The following is a 17157-nucleotide window of genomic DNA, read 5'->3' on the forward strand; positions in this document are numbered from 1 at the left end:
TCTGATGACAGCTATATTGCCGTTCTTATTTCCACCTTGAGTCCTTCAGAAATTTAAGGTCATGTTCAGTATTACTATTATTGGGCAATAGGCTATATATTCCCATTCTTTTCAGTAAGACTATTTATTTATTTATTTATTTATTTTGTCATGGAGACCTTCTTGGCCAAATTTTAAGATCGTTTGGCCATTTAAAATCTCTACCTATTTAGAATTTTAAGTAAAATTTTCTGTATAACTGTACCAATGAGTCAAGTAATTAGTCCATTTAATGGCTAAGAGTGATAAAATTAGATGGAATTAGTTTAAGAATGTAGATGAGGGGAATCCAATTATCTATCTGGAATTGAAATTCAGTGCTATTTATCTTCTCCACTCTTACACTGAGTTTTATTTCATATTCCTACTAGGCATGATCCAACTGAGGTCAGCCATATACCAGTGCCAGTTGATTGCCGACATGTTCCCACTCTTGAGAGCCAAATGTCATCCATTATTTGGGCCTCTGAGCTTTTAATATTCTTTTCTTTTTAAAATTGGGACCTTAAAGACACTTGGGTCTTCTGAGATCTTAATTTTAAAGCTTTATGGTACTCTTTATTTATAAAATTATTGAATCTATAATTCTCATTTCTCATCATTATTTCCTAAAACAGTATGATACCTATTGCTGAGAGGGGTGCACTTTCTTTCTTCTGGATTTTTTCTTGTTTTATATATTTTTGTTTTGTTTTGTCTTGTTTATCTGCCTTTTTCCTTACTGTGATTACTATAACCATAGGAAATGTACCTTCTCCGAATGCACCTTTAAAGCGGGTGTTAGCCTACACAGGCTGTTTTAGTAGAATGCAGACCATCAAGGAAATTCATGAGTATCTATCTCAAAGGCTTCGAATTAAAGAGGAAGATATGCGCCTATGGCTATATAATAGTGAGGTAAGAGGCATCTCATTGTCACAGAGTCTGATTGAATGTTAAATCATGAGTATGAATTTTTGTCTGTAGTAATTATGCTAAAAGTCATATCTAGTATCTCAGTGAAAACTTCTACTTTTAATTATTATTTTCACACATGAAGATGTTTGTCATAATCATCATTTGTCATGATTCATAGTAGCAGCAGTTGGTCATCATGAACATTACAGTTTGATAAAGATTATTGTTACAAATACAAATTTTTTGTTTATACTAAATAGATTTCATATTGGATTTGGTTTTGAAGAAGTTTTTTCACATGTTAAAAATCTAAAACAATACAAAATATATAATTCCTCCTTCCCATCTTCTGACCCCTATCTTCCATTCTCCTCATAGGCCATCCTATATCTTAATCCTTATATATTTAATGTAGATTACACTATGAAATTGGTTCATCAGTGTAGTTTCAACCAGTTCTCCGGTCCCTGGTGTCTTCTTTTTTCTATCCTTCTCTGGTCACCACTGAGAGACAGTATCACACTGCCAGGAATTAAATCCTGACTGCCTCTTTTTAGTTGTATAACTGAGGGCAAGTCTCTTAACTCTCTGCCTTTGTTTTTGCTAGAGTGAAACAAGGAAATAATAGTATCTCCCGCATGGCAGTCTTGAGAATTATAGGAAATAATTCTGTAAGCACTTTAGATAGTGTAAGCTTAAACAAAAATGTATAATCCTACTACACAACTTTTGATTTTACATTTTCAATTCCTAATAAGTAGTCAAATTTCATTCAGTACATTTACAAAATTTAATTCTAGGTACTAAAGAAAATTTCTTTCCTCCAAGCTCTTCAAAAAATCTGTTTCAGTGAACATTGTAATATATGATGGATCTTTTCCTGATCACTCCAAAATTACATGCAGTTTTGTTTTAAGGACATAGAGAATGTTCATGAAATGAGAGAAAGCCAATTTGTCTTTCCCACATTTTGCCACCTAAATTATAAATATTTCTGGATAATTATAATATGCCAAGTTTTTGTGACATAAATTACATAAATGCAAGGAAGTTTTTGTCATTCACTTTCATTCCTACATTTGTTTCAAATTCACTAACCAGATTAACAGAAACATTTCCTCTGCTTTATTCAGAATTACCTTACTCTTCTGGATGATGAGGATCATAGATTGGAATATTTGAAAATCCAGGATGAACAGCACCTGGTAATTGAAGGTATCTGATAGAAGCATGCATTTATATATTAGATTTTTGAAGAGGACTTTAAAGAATTATAATAATTTTGTAATTTTTCCCAAGACAAATATTACTTGATCATTTTGTTCTTTTTGATAAAACCCATTCCCGAGACTCTTATGTACTCTTATTATGCTATTTAGATTGTTTTAAAAGAAAAATTACCTGTCTACAATCATAGGCTAACAAGGAATGGAAAGGGTGGGTAGAAACAGGTAAATTCAGTTGCACATTGACAGTTTCTTAAAATTTTTAGACTGCCTTTTTGAATTTGAGTAAGGAGACCAACTTTCTCAAGAGTTAGTAGCATAGGTTTTCATTAGTTATCAACACTGGTTGCTTACCAACAGAGCGACTTGTATATTCACACATAAATTTACACATTGGCATGTATATGCCATTGAAAATTTCATGTGTCTTTTTCCCTGAAGTTTCTTGGAAACAACTAATTATGTTTGTATTAAAATGAATGGTTTAGACTAACGATTGTTAGAGTTTACGGAAGCAGTGTCACATTTCTGAGTTTTAAGTATAAGAAATTCCATTGTATCTGAACTTTAATTACTGTTCTAGATAGTTGAGTATAATTTTAAGTCATGAAGATAATTGGGTTATAGTAGCTTCATAATTTAATCAAGTATGCAATATAAAGAGGAGCAGTTTCAGAGGCAGTTACTGAAAATTAGTTGTTTAAGTTTCTGATAAATAAGAGATTTCTTTTTCTTTTAAAGCAGAAGCAACTAACACTTTCCTATCTGTCTTTCAGTTCGAAACAAAGATATGAGTTGGCCTGAGGAAATGTCCTTTATAGCAAATAGTAGTAAAATCGATCGACATAAGGGTAAGTCTCTAGTGTATTATTTTTAAAGGTATGTTTTTAAATTTATTCTTTTTTATTCTTTTTGGATAAACCCAACATCAAATTATTTTCTAAATTTCTCTCTGACCCACAATTAAATAAATTGTGTATTTTTAAAGACATACATGGACATACATGGAGAATTCTCAATTAAAAAGAAAAAATTGCTACTTTGGGATTACCTGTGAGCTTGGATCATCATGATTACCAAAGCCACTCTCAAAAAAACTTCTTAACTGTAGCATTTGAAAGACCTACTAAAGAAAGATTAACACTATTTAACTGATTTAAAAAGTTATAAAAAATTATTACATTGAATACAAGTATCTTTCTTCTACAGCATATTACTACAGGTAGGCTTTAGTTCTCATGTTGTTTGTTCTAGTTCCCACAGAAAAGGGAGCCACAGGTCTGAGTAACCTGGGAAATACGTGCTTCATGAATTCAAGCATCCAGTGTGTTAGTAACACACAGCCACTGACACAGTATTTTATCGCAGGAAGACATCTTTATGAACTCAACAGGTAATCTATGATTTTTATATGAATCTACTATCGCCTCAATATTCTCTTCCTTTGTTCAGCCAATATCAGATTTTTTTTTTTGGCATTAGATTCCTGATTGATTTTATGGCATTTGGATTTTTTTTTTTTTTTTGTACCAGGTATTGAACCCAGGGATTAAAACCACTGAGCCACATCCAGAGCCCCTTTTTAATATTTTGTCTAGAGCCAAGGTCTCACTGAGCTGCTTAGGGCCTCAGTCTCCTGAGCTTCTGGGATTACAAGTGCATGCCACCTCACCTAGCTTCAATCTTCTCTCTTTTTTTTTTTTTTTTTTTTTAATTCTGGAAGAGAAAGAGAAAAATCTTTTCTCATTGCCCTATTCAGTATGAAAATAGGGCAAAGGGATACTTTTCTTGTTTCAAAAAATAATAAGATATTTTTGATGTTATATACTAGACATTTCTGGGCCTGTGTGATTATGACTTAATGTGACTCTGCGACTATAAATTTTCTTCTCAAACTTCTAGGACAAATCCCATTGGTATGAAGGGGCATATGGCTAAATGCTATGGTGATTTAGTACAAGAACTTTGGAGTGGAACTCAGAAGAATGTTGCCCCATTAAAGCTTCGGGTAAGTATATTAAAATAATCTAAAAGTATTTAATTCCTAAATAATTATTTAAATAATCATAATTCTATATGTTTTCTGTTTTTGGATTGCTTACTCAGCATAAACCAGGTGTCCAACACTTTTATATGTTCAGATACATGCAAATACTGCTATATGTATATTGGCTAGGAAAAGACCAAAGGCACAGTCTTAAGTTTGAGATATTGTTCATTTTACTAATTTATCAAATATCTTCCTTGTATGAATAGTACACCTTTTTTATAATCCTTTACTATTAGCAGTACTCTAACTGCAAGATTGATCTCAGAGCCTAGTTAATTATACCCTATACAGTTTCAGTACTACTAAGCTAATTAGTTGTATCTGTAGAATAGAAAAAGGAGCGTAAATAAATGTAATTAATGAATATGGATTTTAGGTTAACACCCGATTTAGTGGATTTTAGTGAATTTAGAATTATTAATTTAAAGGATAAAAAATGTTTTAAAGTTAAAAATTAAAAATCATGATAGCTAAAATTTTGCTTATCATTTGCTAGGTATTATTTTAATTTATATGTATTAACTCATTTAATTCTCTGAATAATTCTATAATGTCCTGTTTTAATCCCCATTTTATGGCCCAGGAAACTAAAACACAAAATGATTAAATAGTTTGCCCATAGTTACCAGTTTGAAAGTCTTAACATAGTAGTTATACTATGTTGTTTTGCCTCTAATAATAAAAGAATGTAAGACCAGAAAAGGTAACTGAAAGAAAATAGTCTAGGGTATCTTTCATTCTGAGCAAATTCTCCTTTACCATTTCTGTATTAAATAGCATCTGTGGGCCTTAAGAGCTCAGTTTGCCCACCACAGTGAGTCTAACCCTCATGTACATCCACAAGACTGGGATCCTAATTAGAATACTATAAATTTCATGGCCAGGTGAGTGACACACACCTGTAATCTCAGCAGCTCTGGAGGCTGAGACAGGAAGAGTTCAAAGCCAGCCTCTGCAAAAGCAATGTGCTAAGCATCCCTCTACATAAAGTACAAAATAGTGCTGGGGATGTGGCTTAGTGATTGAGTGCCCCTGAGTTCATTCCCCAGTAACTCCCCCCCAAAAATTTCATTCTTATATAAATACATCAAAATAGATTCTACTCTCATATATAAAGAGAACAAATAAAAACAGTTGCTGAAATACAGGCAGATGAAATACTGTGCTTTACTTTTTATGATGTCTCTGATTGAATTTTAGGACATGGGGTAGGAAATAATGTGTGTTACTCCTCATATTTATAGTGGACCATAGCAAAATATGCTCCCAGGTTTAATGGGTTTCAGCAGCAAGACTCCCAGGAACTTCTGGCTTTTCTTTTGGATGGTCTTCATGAGGATCTCAACCGAGTCCATGAGAAGCCATATGTGGAGCTGAAGGACAGTGATGGACGACCAGACTGGGAAGTAGCTGCAGAGGTTTGTCCATTTTGAGTGTCTGTTGTAAACAACAGATTAAATGTTCTAGTCACAAATATGTGTGGCACCACTTAAATGCAAACTAAAATGTTCTGTAACCATAATTTTACTGAGAACAAAATAATTTATTTTCTCTGCTTCATTATTATGTAGTAATAGTGACACAAAAACATTTAATGAAAATAGAAAAATATTGCTATTTCACATTATTAACTTTATGGGATGGGATAGCAATGATTATCCAGTAGAACTTAAAGCGTTATAATAATTGCTAAAATAACATATACAGTGACTGATAGCTGTGTTTTATCTGCTTCTTATGGACAAAGAACTCTAATACTTAATGCTGTTACCAGAGTTAGGAACAAATGAAAATTAAGATTTTTTCATATGAATTTACTCACTTACTTACATACATACTTATGATGCTAAGGAGTGAACCCAGGACCTTACACATATAGCCCCAGCCCCTTTAATATTTTACAGACTAGTCAGAAAAAATAATTCTATTCTCTATTCCTTCAGTAGACAATACATTTTAAATTACAAATCTGGATTATAAATTTATAGGCAGATAACTATTCTGTTTTAAATGAAGCTTAAGGATTATGTTCTTGACCTTTAAATGCAGTATACTTAGTGCTTTTGGATTTATGTAGAAATCTTATCTTTTGAATTTTGGGATGAAAAACAGATTTGTATCTCTCTCCTTGGTAGGCCTGGGACAACCATCTGAGAAGAAATAGATCAATTGTTGTGGATTTGTTCCATGGGCAACTAAGATCCCAAGTCAAATGCAAAACATGTGGGCATATAAGTGTCCGATTTGACCCTTTCAATTTTTTGTCTTTGCCACTACCAATGGACAGTTATATGCACTTAGAAATAACAGGTGGGTCACAAAGATCTAAAATATTATTTGACTCCATTTCTTCTACTTTGTACACACACAGCCTAAATTTGTAATTATACTTACTTGTCTATAGTGAGTTCTCATAAAGATCAGTAGTCAGCATGTTATAATCTAACAATCTACATTCAAGTATGATTTGGGATTTGAAAGACATGGAACCTGGGCCTATTTGTGCATCCATTGATTGTTTTGTTTGGACATGCCAGAAACTTTGAAATATTGCAGAGCTGCTCATACTTACATATAAGATGAACATTTAAAAATCTTAATTTTCCTACTATTATTCTTAAGTACTACCTTAGTATTTACATATATAATACAATTCTAGACTGAGTTGTTTGCTATTTGCAAGTCAGATATATCTGCTTACAGTGTATAAGACTTTGAGTGTAACTTGGATTTTACTTATAAAATATCTTTTCTCTTTACTAGTAATTAAGTTGGACGGTACTACCCCTATAAGATATGGACTAAGACTGAATATGGATGAAAAGTATACAGGTTTAAAAAAACAGCTGAGTGATCTCTGTGGACTTAAATCAGAACAAATCCTTCTTGCAGAAGTACATGGTTCCAACATAAAGGTAATATTAATTACTCTTTCTAGGAAACCTTTGATTCCATCCATCAGAGTTTAGTTTTCTCCATTATTATCAATTAATTATTATGTTAAATGGCCATGGTAGATATGGGGGGGTTGTTTTGTTTTTGGTATTGGAGATTGAACCCAGGGGTGCTTAACTACTAAGTCACATTCCCAGCTCTTTCTATTTTTTATTTCAAGACAGGGTTTTGCTAAGTTACCTATGGCCCTAAATTTGCTATTCTCCTTCCTCAGACTCCCAAGTCACTGATGGTGGCGGATTTTTTTATTTGTTTTGTTTTTTAATATTTTTGTTTTAGTTGTAGGTAGACACAGTACCTTTATTTTATTTTTTTGTGGTGCTGAGGATCGAACCCGGGGTCTCACATGTGCTAGGCAAGTGCTCCACCACTGAGCCACAAACCTTCATTCCCCTGGGAGTGGTGTTTTTAAAGAAGGAAAATACCTAAGGCTATCCATATGAATTGATCTAGCTGAGTCATTATAATATAGGCTCTCCCCTGCAACTGTTGGAACTACAACAATAGCCCTTCTATAATACCACTATTACTGGAATTCTTCCTAGGTTATTTTGTTACTTATGATTGTGTATTTATGAATAAACAGCCCTGTGTCTGAGGGTTCTGCATCCCCTGACTCAACCCACCATGGATGAAAAACACTTGAAGAAAAACTATCATATTTAAACTGATCACGTACAGACTTTTTTTCTTATCATTATTCCCTAAATAATACACTATAACAACTATTTACATAATTGTTATGTTGTATTACCAATAATCTAAAGATGATTTAAAGTATGCTTGCATTTGCTGATTTTGGTGTCTGCAATGAGTCCTAGAACCAATCCCCTAAAAACACTAAGGGAAAACTATATGCTTTACCTTTCAAAATGCTAAGAAATTAGAAAGTAAAGACAAATTGACACAATCATGTTTCCTGCATATCAGTTGGGGAAATAGTCTAATATATTGTCTACCCTATATGCTTCTTCCATTAAAGTTCTTTAAGTTGTCCTTGAGGTTTCTGAATAAAACCCTACCTCACTGACATTTTTCTTCATGTATAACTTAAAAAGTGAGATCTCTGTGAGGATTTTGGGTTTATATTCTTGAAACAAAAAGACACAATGTAGGAAGTTAAGCATACACAACATACTTTTTTCTTTCTAAAAAGGGAAAATGATTTTCTTTGGCTGTGAGGTGGGTTTCAATTATGTTATCCAGTATACATCTTTTAGTTAGTGAAGAAGTTATTCAGTTCTCTTATTTGTTTTACCACTGAAATTCCTAAGACAGACATTCTCTTCAAATAGATGAGAGATAATTTTTCCATTTTGTCTGAAACATCCCTTCCTTCTCCTTTTGCTTTTTTTTTATCTCCCCCCCTCCCCACCCCCAGAACTTTCCTCAGGACAACCAAAAAGTACGACTCTCCGTGAGTGGATTTTTGTGTGCATTTGAAATTCCCATCCCTGCATCTCCAGTTTCAGTTTCTAGTCCAGTACAGACAGGTAAGATAAAACTAGAGCCCCTTCTTGTGACCTCACCTTTGAATACTGTTTTAAGAGTTGTCATCTTTTTTTGTATTTGTTATGCTAAGGATATTAGAGCAAAAGAATTTTTAATTTCTTTTGATTAGAGCACTGTAGATATACATAGTAGCTTGATTCGTCCCAACAAAATCATACATCCATGGGATTTGATCTGTTCCATTTCATTCCCCATTCTTCCCCACTTCCCCCTTCCCCCTTCCTTCCCTCCATCTCCCTTCCCCTCCACAGATCCTCCCATTGCTCATCCATTTATTCATCCTTTATTGGCGCTTTCCACACACACCTATAGGTGAAATTCCCTGTGGTATATTTATATATGCACATAATGTGATTTGTTAAATTTATTCTACCTTTCCTCCCTTTTCCCATCCCTCTTCCCTTCCTTTTAACCTCCTTCTACTTAGAGCAAAAGAATTTTTGAACCCAAAAGAAACTTTAGTGATTTCTTTTATAAATGAGGAACCCAAAATTCAGAAAACCCATGTGACTAAGTTAGGTAGGTGGCTACTAGCTCATATATCATTGGCATTCATATCTCTTTTAATATTTTTACTCAGTACCAACATGGTGACCCATGGTTTGAGAGGAACATATTACCAGAAAACATTAGCAATAAGTTTAGCTGAAAAGGAAGCAGTCCAGTTATTGAATGTGATTGAATATGGGTCAGTCAGTTTTTTTGGCCATTAATATGCCTTGTTCTTCTTTATACTGCTTATAATTAGTGTAATACTCTACCTATAAAAGTTTCATAGGAATCAGGCTCCTCTCACTGGCATGTAGTAGATACTACTGATAATGAGTTAGTAGATGATTTAATGTTGCTTATCATTTTTGTGCTACTAGTGATTTAACCCAGGGGATCTTAACCACTGAGCTACATCCCTAGTCCTTTTTATTTTGTGAGACAGGGTCTCACTAAGTTGCTTAGGGTCTCACTAGTCACTGAAGCTGGCCTTGAATTTATTATACTCCTGCCTCAGCCCTCCAGATTGCTGGGTTTACAAGTGTGTGTTACCCTGCCTAGCATAATATTGATTTTTATTTAGAGACAGTAGAACCCTGTAATAATAATGGAAACTTTCTATGAACTTTTCTTTCCTATACATATTTACCAGTTACATGGACTTTTGAGCGCTTGAAATGTGACTAGTGAGACAGAAGAAATATATTTTTAATTTGATTTAGATTTAAATTTTAAAAGCAATTTCTGTTTAGAAGCCAGATTAGACCTAGCAGTTTTAGAGGAGTGTAGAATTTTAGAGCAGAGGAAAAAGAAAACAAGTGGTAGAACTGTGTGCCACAACATGGTGTTCATATAGATTTGTTCAAGAATTCTACTTAACAGGTTTCCTGTTAAGTTATTCTTGCTTTGTCATTTAATCATCGAAGTGAGTTTCAAAGCAAAGTCTGAAATTAAAATCTTCCAATAAATCTAGAATTCTTATTTGAGCTATGATTTCTTTCTATCTTATGTTAAAAGAGACTATACTGTCCAGGTCCTCAGAATACTTGAGAAAAGAGCAAAGATGAAGATAGCATAAGCTGATGATGCTGCACATATCTTTGAATTTACAGATTTCTCCTCTTCCCCATCTACAAATGGAATGTTCACCCTGACTACCAATGGGGACCTGACTCGACCTATATTCATCCCTAATGGAATGCCAAACACTGTTGTGCCATGTGTAACTGAGAAGAACTTTACAAATGGAATGGTGAATGGCCATTTGCCATCTCTTCCTGACAATCCCTTTACAGGATACATCATTGCAATCCACCGAAAAATGGTTAGTCAAATGTTGGGCAACTTACTGTTGGTCTTGTCAGTGTCACTTGTGAAACAGCCTTTTTCTGTCTTTACACCATCTTCATTAAACACATCTTCTGTATGATGTTTATACTAATGTACGTAATCAGAGCTGGGATTTAGTATCACATGTTAATGTATGCAATGCATTCCTCTCTTATATATTAAAAGGCACCAGGATAGCCAGTGCTTCTGAGTACTACTTTTTTAAAATTTGTATCACCTATGTGTTCATTATCTTCATAGGCATGTACATCTTCTTGGCCATTTAAATGTGAATGCCTTTGGATAAAGTCTTTTAAATATCGTTTTGCTTTTTAAAAAAAAAACCTGAGAATATTCTTTGATAAGTTTTTCATAATTCATTGATAAGCTAATTTCTTCATTAAAGGCTGACTCTCTGATTTAAAAAAAAAAAAAAGATTTGAAAACTAATCAGTAGATAAGAGGCTGAATCCCAGCAGTTCAAGTGGCAGAGTCAGAAGAATCACAAGTTCAAAGCAGCAACTTAAGACCCTGTCTCAAAAATTTTTAAAAAAGGGCTGGGATGTAGCTTGATGATAGAGCGCCCCTGGGTCAATCCCCATTACCGCCCACAAAAAAATGAGTGGGACTGGAATTGTAGCTCAGTGGTAGAGCACTTGCCTGGCACTGGTGAGGCACTAAGTTTGATCCTCAGTACCACATAAAAAGCAAATAAATTAAAAAATGAAGGTTAAATTCTATAAAAAAAAAATGAAAAAGATAGTTATAGTTTATAGGAGAACTTGATACAATAAAAGGGGCACTGGGCTAGGACCTGTGTTTTAGTACTCTCTCTGCCACTAGATAGCCAATTGAGCTCTTTGGACTTTATTTTATTTTTTTTAATATATTTTTACTTATAGATAGATACATTACCTTTATCTTCTCTGTTTATTTTTATGTGATGCTGAGGATCAAACCCAGTACCTCACATGTGCTAAGCAAACACTCTACCCCTGAGCCATAACCCCAGTTAACTCTTTGGACTTTTAGTGGCCTAATTTTATAAAAATAAAGGAATTTGGCTGCTAAGTAATGTCTTAAGATCCATTAGTTACCTGATCTCTATTTAAAAACTCATTCTAGGGGCAGGGGATATGGCTCAGTTGGTAGAGTGCTTGCCTCGAAGGCCCTGGGTTCAATCCCCAGCACTGAATAAAAGAAAACCCTCTATTTTTTTTTCATTCCCATCTTATTTATTATGTTTACTGGATGAAAAATACTATTCCCTACTCACTTAAAAAGCCAATGAATTAAGCTTTGTAAGAGTGTATAAAGTCAATATAAAAAGGTTAAGTATAGTACATGCTTAATTAGTATACTGAGCACATCCCCAACACCACCAAAGAAAAGAAGAAAGGAAGAAAAAGAAAAAAGTATCAAGTATATCACTTCTATGATAAGAAAAATGAATTTTTTTAAAACAAAGAAGAGGCACTATATTAATTTCCTGGGACTGCTGTAACAAATTACCACCAACTTGGTGACTTACTATAATAGAAGTTTTCGGTTTCTGTGCAAGATCTCTAAAATCAAGGAATTGGTAGCTGTGCTCCTTCCAGAGGCTCTAACAGAATGTTTCCTTGTCTTTTTCAACCTCTGACTCCAGGCATTCCTTAGTTTATGACTTGCTGCATAACTGCAATTTCTCCCTTTTCATATGGCCTTTTCCTTTGCTATCTTCTTTTCTCTTAAGGATACTTGGCATTGGATTTAGGACCTATTGAAATAATAGAAAATTTTGAGATCCTCATCTTAATTACATCTGCAAAAACCCTTTTTGCCAAATGAGGTTGAATTTACCGATTCCAGGGTTTAGAATGTGAATATATCTTTGGAGGGGCCACCATTCACCCTCTCCAGATATTTTTATCATAGTATTATGAAAGTTGAGTACCAAAAAATAATTAAGTACCTAGGAAAAATTTTTTAAATTTATTTTTATTGTAAACAAATGGGATACATGTTGTTTCTGTTTGTACATGAAGTAAAGGCATAGAGTAATGGTATTTGATTGATTGTTATTTTTTCCTTCCCCCACCCCTCCCACCCCTCTTTTCCCTCTACATAGTCCCTCCTTCCTCCATTTTTGCCCCCCTCTCACCCCCCACTATGTGTCATCATCCGCTTATCAGTGAGATCATTCGTCCTTTGGTTTTTTGAGATTGGCTTATCTCACTTAGCATGATATTCTCCAATTTCATCTATTTGCCTGCAAATGCCATAATTTTATCATTCTTTATGGCTGAGTAATATTCCATTGTATATATATATACCACAGTTTCTTTATCCATTCATCAATTGAAGGATATCTATGTTGGCTCCACAATCTGGCTATTGTAAATTAAGCAGCTGTGAACAATTGAGGTGGCTGCATTTCTGTAATATGCTGATTTTAAGTCCTTTGGGTATAGGCCAAGGAGTGGGATAGCTGGGTCAAATGGTGGTTCCATTCCAAGCTTTCTAAGGAATCTCTACACTCTTTTCCAGAGTGGCTACACTAATTTACAACCCCACCAACAATGTATGAGTGTACCATTTTCCCCACAAACTCACCAGCACCTATTGTTGCTTGTATTCTTGATAATCGCCATTGTAATGGGGGTGCATTTCTCTTATTACTAGAGATGTTGAACATTTTTTCATATATCTGTTGATTGCTTGTAGATCTTCTTCTGTGAAGTATCTGTTCATTTCCTTAGCCCATTTGTTGATTGGGTTATTTGTATTCTTGGTGTGGAGTTTTCTGAGTTCTTTATATATTCTGGAAATTAGTGCTCTATCTGAAATATGCGTGGCAAAGATTTTCTCCCACTCTGTAGGTTCTCTCTTCGCATTGCTGATAGTTTCCTTTGCTGAGAGAAAGCCTTTTAGGTTGAATGTATCCCAGTTATTGATTCTTGCTTTTACTTCTTGTGCTATGGGAGTCCTGTTAAGGAAGTCTGATCCTAAGCTGACATGTTGAAGATTTGGACCTACTTTTTCTTCTATTAGATAAAGGGTCTCTGGTCTGATTCCAAGGTCCTTGATCCATTGTGAGTTGATTTTTGTGCAGGGTGAGAGATAGGGGTTTAGTTTCATTCTGTTGCATATGGATTTCCAGTTTTCCCAGCACCATTTGTTGAAGAGGCTATCTTTTGTCCATTGCATATTTTTGGCACCTTTGTCTAGTATTAGAAAATTGTGTTTATTTGGGTTTGTGTCCATGTCCTCTATTCTGTACCATTGATCCACCTGTCTTTTTTGGTGCCAATACCATGCCATTTTTATTACTGTTGCTTTGTAGTATAGTTGAAGTTCTGGTATTGTGATACCCCCTGCTTTACTCTTCCTGCTAAGTATTGCTTTAGCTATTCTGGGTTTCTTATTCTTCCAGATGAATTTCATGATTGCTTGCTCTATTTCTGTAAGGTACATCATTGGGATTTTAATTGGAATTGCATTGAATCTGTATAGCACTTTTGGTATTATGGCCATTTTGACAATATTAATTCTGCCTGTCCAAGAACATGGGAGATCTTTCAATCTTCTAAGGTCTTCCTCAATTTCTTTCTTCAATGTTTTGTAGTTTTCATTGTAGAGATCTTTTACCTCTTTGGTTAGATTGATTCCCAAATATTTTATTTTTTTTGAGGCTATTGCAAATGGAGATGTTTTCCCTCATTTTCCTTTCAGATGTTTCATTGCTTGTGTATAAAAATGCTTTAGAGGGCTGGAGATATAGCTCAGTTGGTAGAGTGCTTGCCTTGCAAGCATGAGGCCCTGGGTTCAATCCCCAGCACCGCAAAAAAAAAAAAAAAAGCTTTAGATTTATGCGTGTTGATTTTATAGCCTGCTGTTTTGCTGAATTCATTGATGAGGTCTAGAAGTTTTCTGGAGGAGTTTCTTGGATCCTCTAAGTATAGAATCATGTCATCCGCAAATAGTGACAGCTTAAGTTCCTCTTTTCCTATTCGTATCCCTTTAATTTCTTTAGTCTGTCTAATTGCTCTGGCTAGAGTTTCGAGGACAATGTTGAATAGAAGTGGTGAAAGAGGACATCCCTGTCTTGTTCTCGTTTTTAAAGGGAATGCTTTTAGTATTTCTCCATTAAGAATGATGTTGGCCATGGGCTTAGCATAAATAGCCTTTACAATGTTCAGGTATGTTCCTACTATCCCTATTTTTTCTAGTGTTTTGAGCATGAAGGGGTGTTGTATTTTGTTGAACGCTTTTTCTCTGTCAATTGAAATAACCATATGATTCTTCTCCTTAAGTGTATAGACATGATGGATTACATTTATTGATTTATGGATGTTAAACCATCCTTGCATTCGAGGGATGAACCCCACTTGATCTTTGTGCACAGTTTTCTGAATATGTTTTTGGATACGGTTTGCCAATATTTTGTTAAGGATCTTTGCATCTATATTCATCAAGGATATTGGTCCAAAATTTTCTTTCCTTGATGTGTCCTTGCCTGGTTTGAGTATGAGGGTGATATTAGTTTCATAGAATGAGTTTGGTAGGGTACCCTCCTTTTCTATTTCCTGGAATACTTTGAGAAGTATTGGAATGAGTTCTTCTTTGAAGGTCTTTAGAACTCAGCTGAGAAGCTGAGAATCCGTCTGGTCCTGGGCTTTTCTAGGATGGTAGGTTTTTAATGGCTTCTTCTATTTCATTGCTTGATATTGATCTGTTTAAATTGTGTATGTCCTCCTGGTTCAGTTTGGGAGGAGCATATGTCTCTGGAAATTTGTCAGTGTCTTCGGTAGTTTCTATTTCGTTGGAGTACAGATTTTCAAAGTAGCTTCTCATTATGTTCTGTATCTCAGGGATGTCTGTCGTGATATTTCCTTTTTCATCACGAATTTTAGTAATTTGAGTCTTCTCTCTCCTTCTCTTTGTTAGTGTGGCTAAAGGTTTGTCTATTTTGTTTACTTTTTCAAAGAACCAACTTTTTGTTTTGTCAATTTTCTGAATTGTTTCTTTTGTTTCAATTTCATTGATTTCAACTCTGATTTTAATTATTTCCTGTCTTCTACTACTTTTGCTGTTATTCTGTTCTTTTTTTTTTCAAGAATAATTGTTTTATTTTTTACATTTCAAAATTTTTTAAATTTATTTTTGTTGTACACAAATGGGATACATGTTGTTTCTGTTTGTACATGGAGTAACAGCATACCATTTTTGTAATCATACATTTACATAGGGTAAAGATGTTTGATTGATTCTGTTATTTTTTCCTCCCACCCCTCTTTTCTGTTCTTTTTCTAGGGCTTTGAGCTATAATGTTAGGTCATTTAGTTGTTGACTTTTCATTCTTCTCTTGAATGCGCTCCATGCAATGAATTTTCCTCTTAGTACCACTTTCATAGTGTCCCAGAGATTTTGATATGTTGTATTGTCGTTTTCATTGGCCTCTAAGAATTTTTTTATCTCCTCCCTGATGTTTTCTGTTATCCATGTTTCATTCAATAGCATATTATTTAGTCTCCAGGTGTTGGAGTAATTTCTGTTTTTTATTTTGTCATTGATTTCTACTCTAATTGCATTTTGATCTGATAGAACACAAGGAAGTATCTCTATTTTTTGCATTTCCTAAGGGCTGCTTTGTGGCATAACGTATGGTCTATTTTCGAGCAGGTTCCATGTGCTGCTGAGAAGAAAGTGAATCCGCTCCTTGATGGAATATTCTATATATGTCTATTAAGTCTAGGTTATTGATTGTGTTATTGAGTATTATGGTTTCTTTGGTTGGTTTTTGTTTGGAAGATCTATCCAATGATGACAGCAGTGTGTTAGTTTGTGGTCTATTTGATTCCTGAAATTGAGAAGGATTTGTTTGATGTACATGGATGCACCATTGTTTGGGGCATAAATATTTAGTATCGTTACGTCTTCCTGATTTATGGTTCCCTTAAGCACTATGAAATGTCCTCCTTTTATCCCTTCTGACTAACTTTGGCTTGAAGTCCACTTTATCTGATATAAGGATGGAAACCCCCACTTTTTTTACTGAGTCCATGTTCATGGTAGGTTTTTTCCCATCCTTTCACCTTTAGCCTGTGGATGTCTTTTTCTATGAGATGACTCTCTTGCAGGCAGCATATTGTTGGGTCTTTCTTTTTAATCCATTCTGCCAGTCTGCGTCTTTTGATTGATGAGTTTAGGCCATTAATGTTCAGGGTTATTATTGAGATATGATTTGTATTCCCAGTCATTTGGGCTTATTTTTGGTTTTTTAACTAGGCTTGGTTTCTCCTTTGAGTGGATTTTTCTCTAAGATGGTTCCTCCCTTTGCTGACCTACATTATTGTTTTTCATTTCCTCCTCACGGAATATTTTGTTGAGAACATTCTGTGTAGCTCAGCTTTCTATTTGTAAATTCTTTTAACATTTGTTTATCATGGAAGGATTTGATTTCATCTTCACATCTGAAGGTTAGTTTTGCTGGGTATAGGATTCTTGGTTGGCAACCATGTTCTTTCAGAGCTTGAAATACGTTATTCCAAGCCCTTCTAGCTTTTAGAGTCTGGGTTGAGAAGTCAGCTGCTATCCATATTGGTTTCCCCCTATATGTAATCTGATGCTTTTCTCTTGCGGCCTTCAAAATCCTATCTTTATTTTGAATGTTAGGCA

General features: G+C 34.5%; 1 protein-coding gene across 2 annotated transcripts in view; it reads left to right on the plus strand.

Moving 5' to 3' along the window:
• Window positions 1-17157, plus strand: part of USP32 (ubiquitin specific peptidase 32) — a 190808-nt gene that overhangs the window by 144752 nt on the left and 28899 nt on the right. For both annotated transcript variants that reach the window (XM_079131344.1, XM_079131345.1), the window contains exons 17-26: window positions 782-936; window positions 2070-2151; window positions 2939-3013; window positions 3417-3555; window positions 4065-4170; window positions 5457-5630; window positions 6348-6522; window positions 6976-7127; window positions 8549-8660; window positions 10281-10492. In XM_079131344.1, the coding sequence (XP_078987470.1) occupies window positions 782-936; window positions 2070-2151; window positions 2939-3013; window positions 3417-3555; window positions 4065-4170; window positions 5457-5630; window positions 6348-6522; window positions 6976-7127; window positions 8549-8660; window positions 10281-10492 (1382 nt within the window). The remainder of the gene's footprint in view (window positions 1-781; window positions 937-2069; window positions 2152-2938; window positions 3014-3416; window positions 3556-4064; window positions 4171-5456; window positions 5631-6347; window positions 6523-6975; window positions 7128-8548; window positions 8661-10280; window positions 10493-17157) is intronic.

The sequence above is a fragment of the Sciurus vulgaris genome (genome assembly GCF_902686455.1).
Source record: "Sciurus vulgaris genome assembly, chromosome: 3".
Lineage (NCBI taxonomy): Eukaryota > Metazoa > Chordata > Mammalia > Rodentia > Sciuridae > Sciurus > Sciurus vulgaris.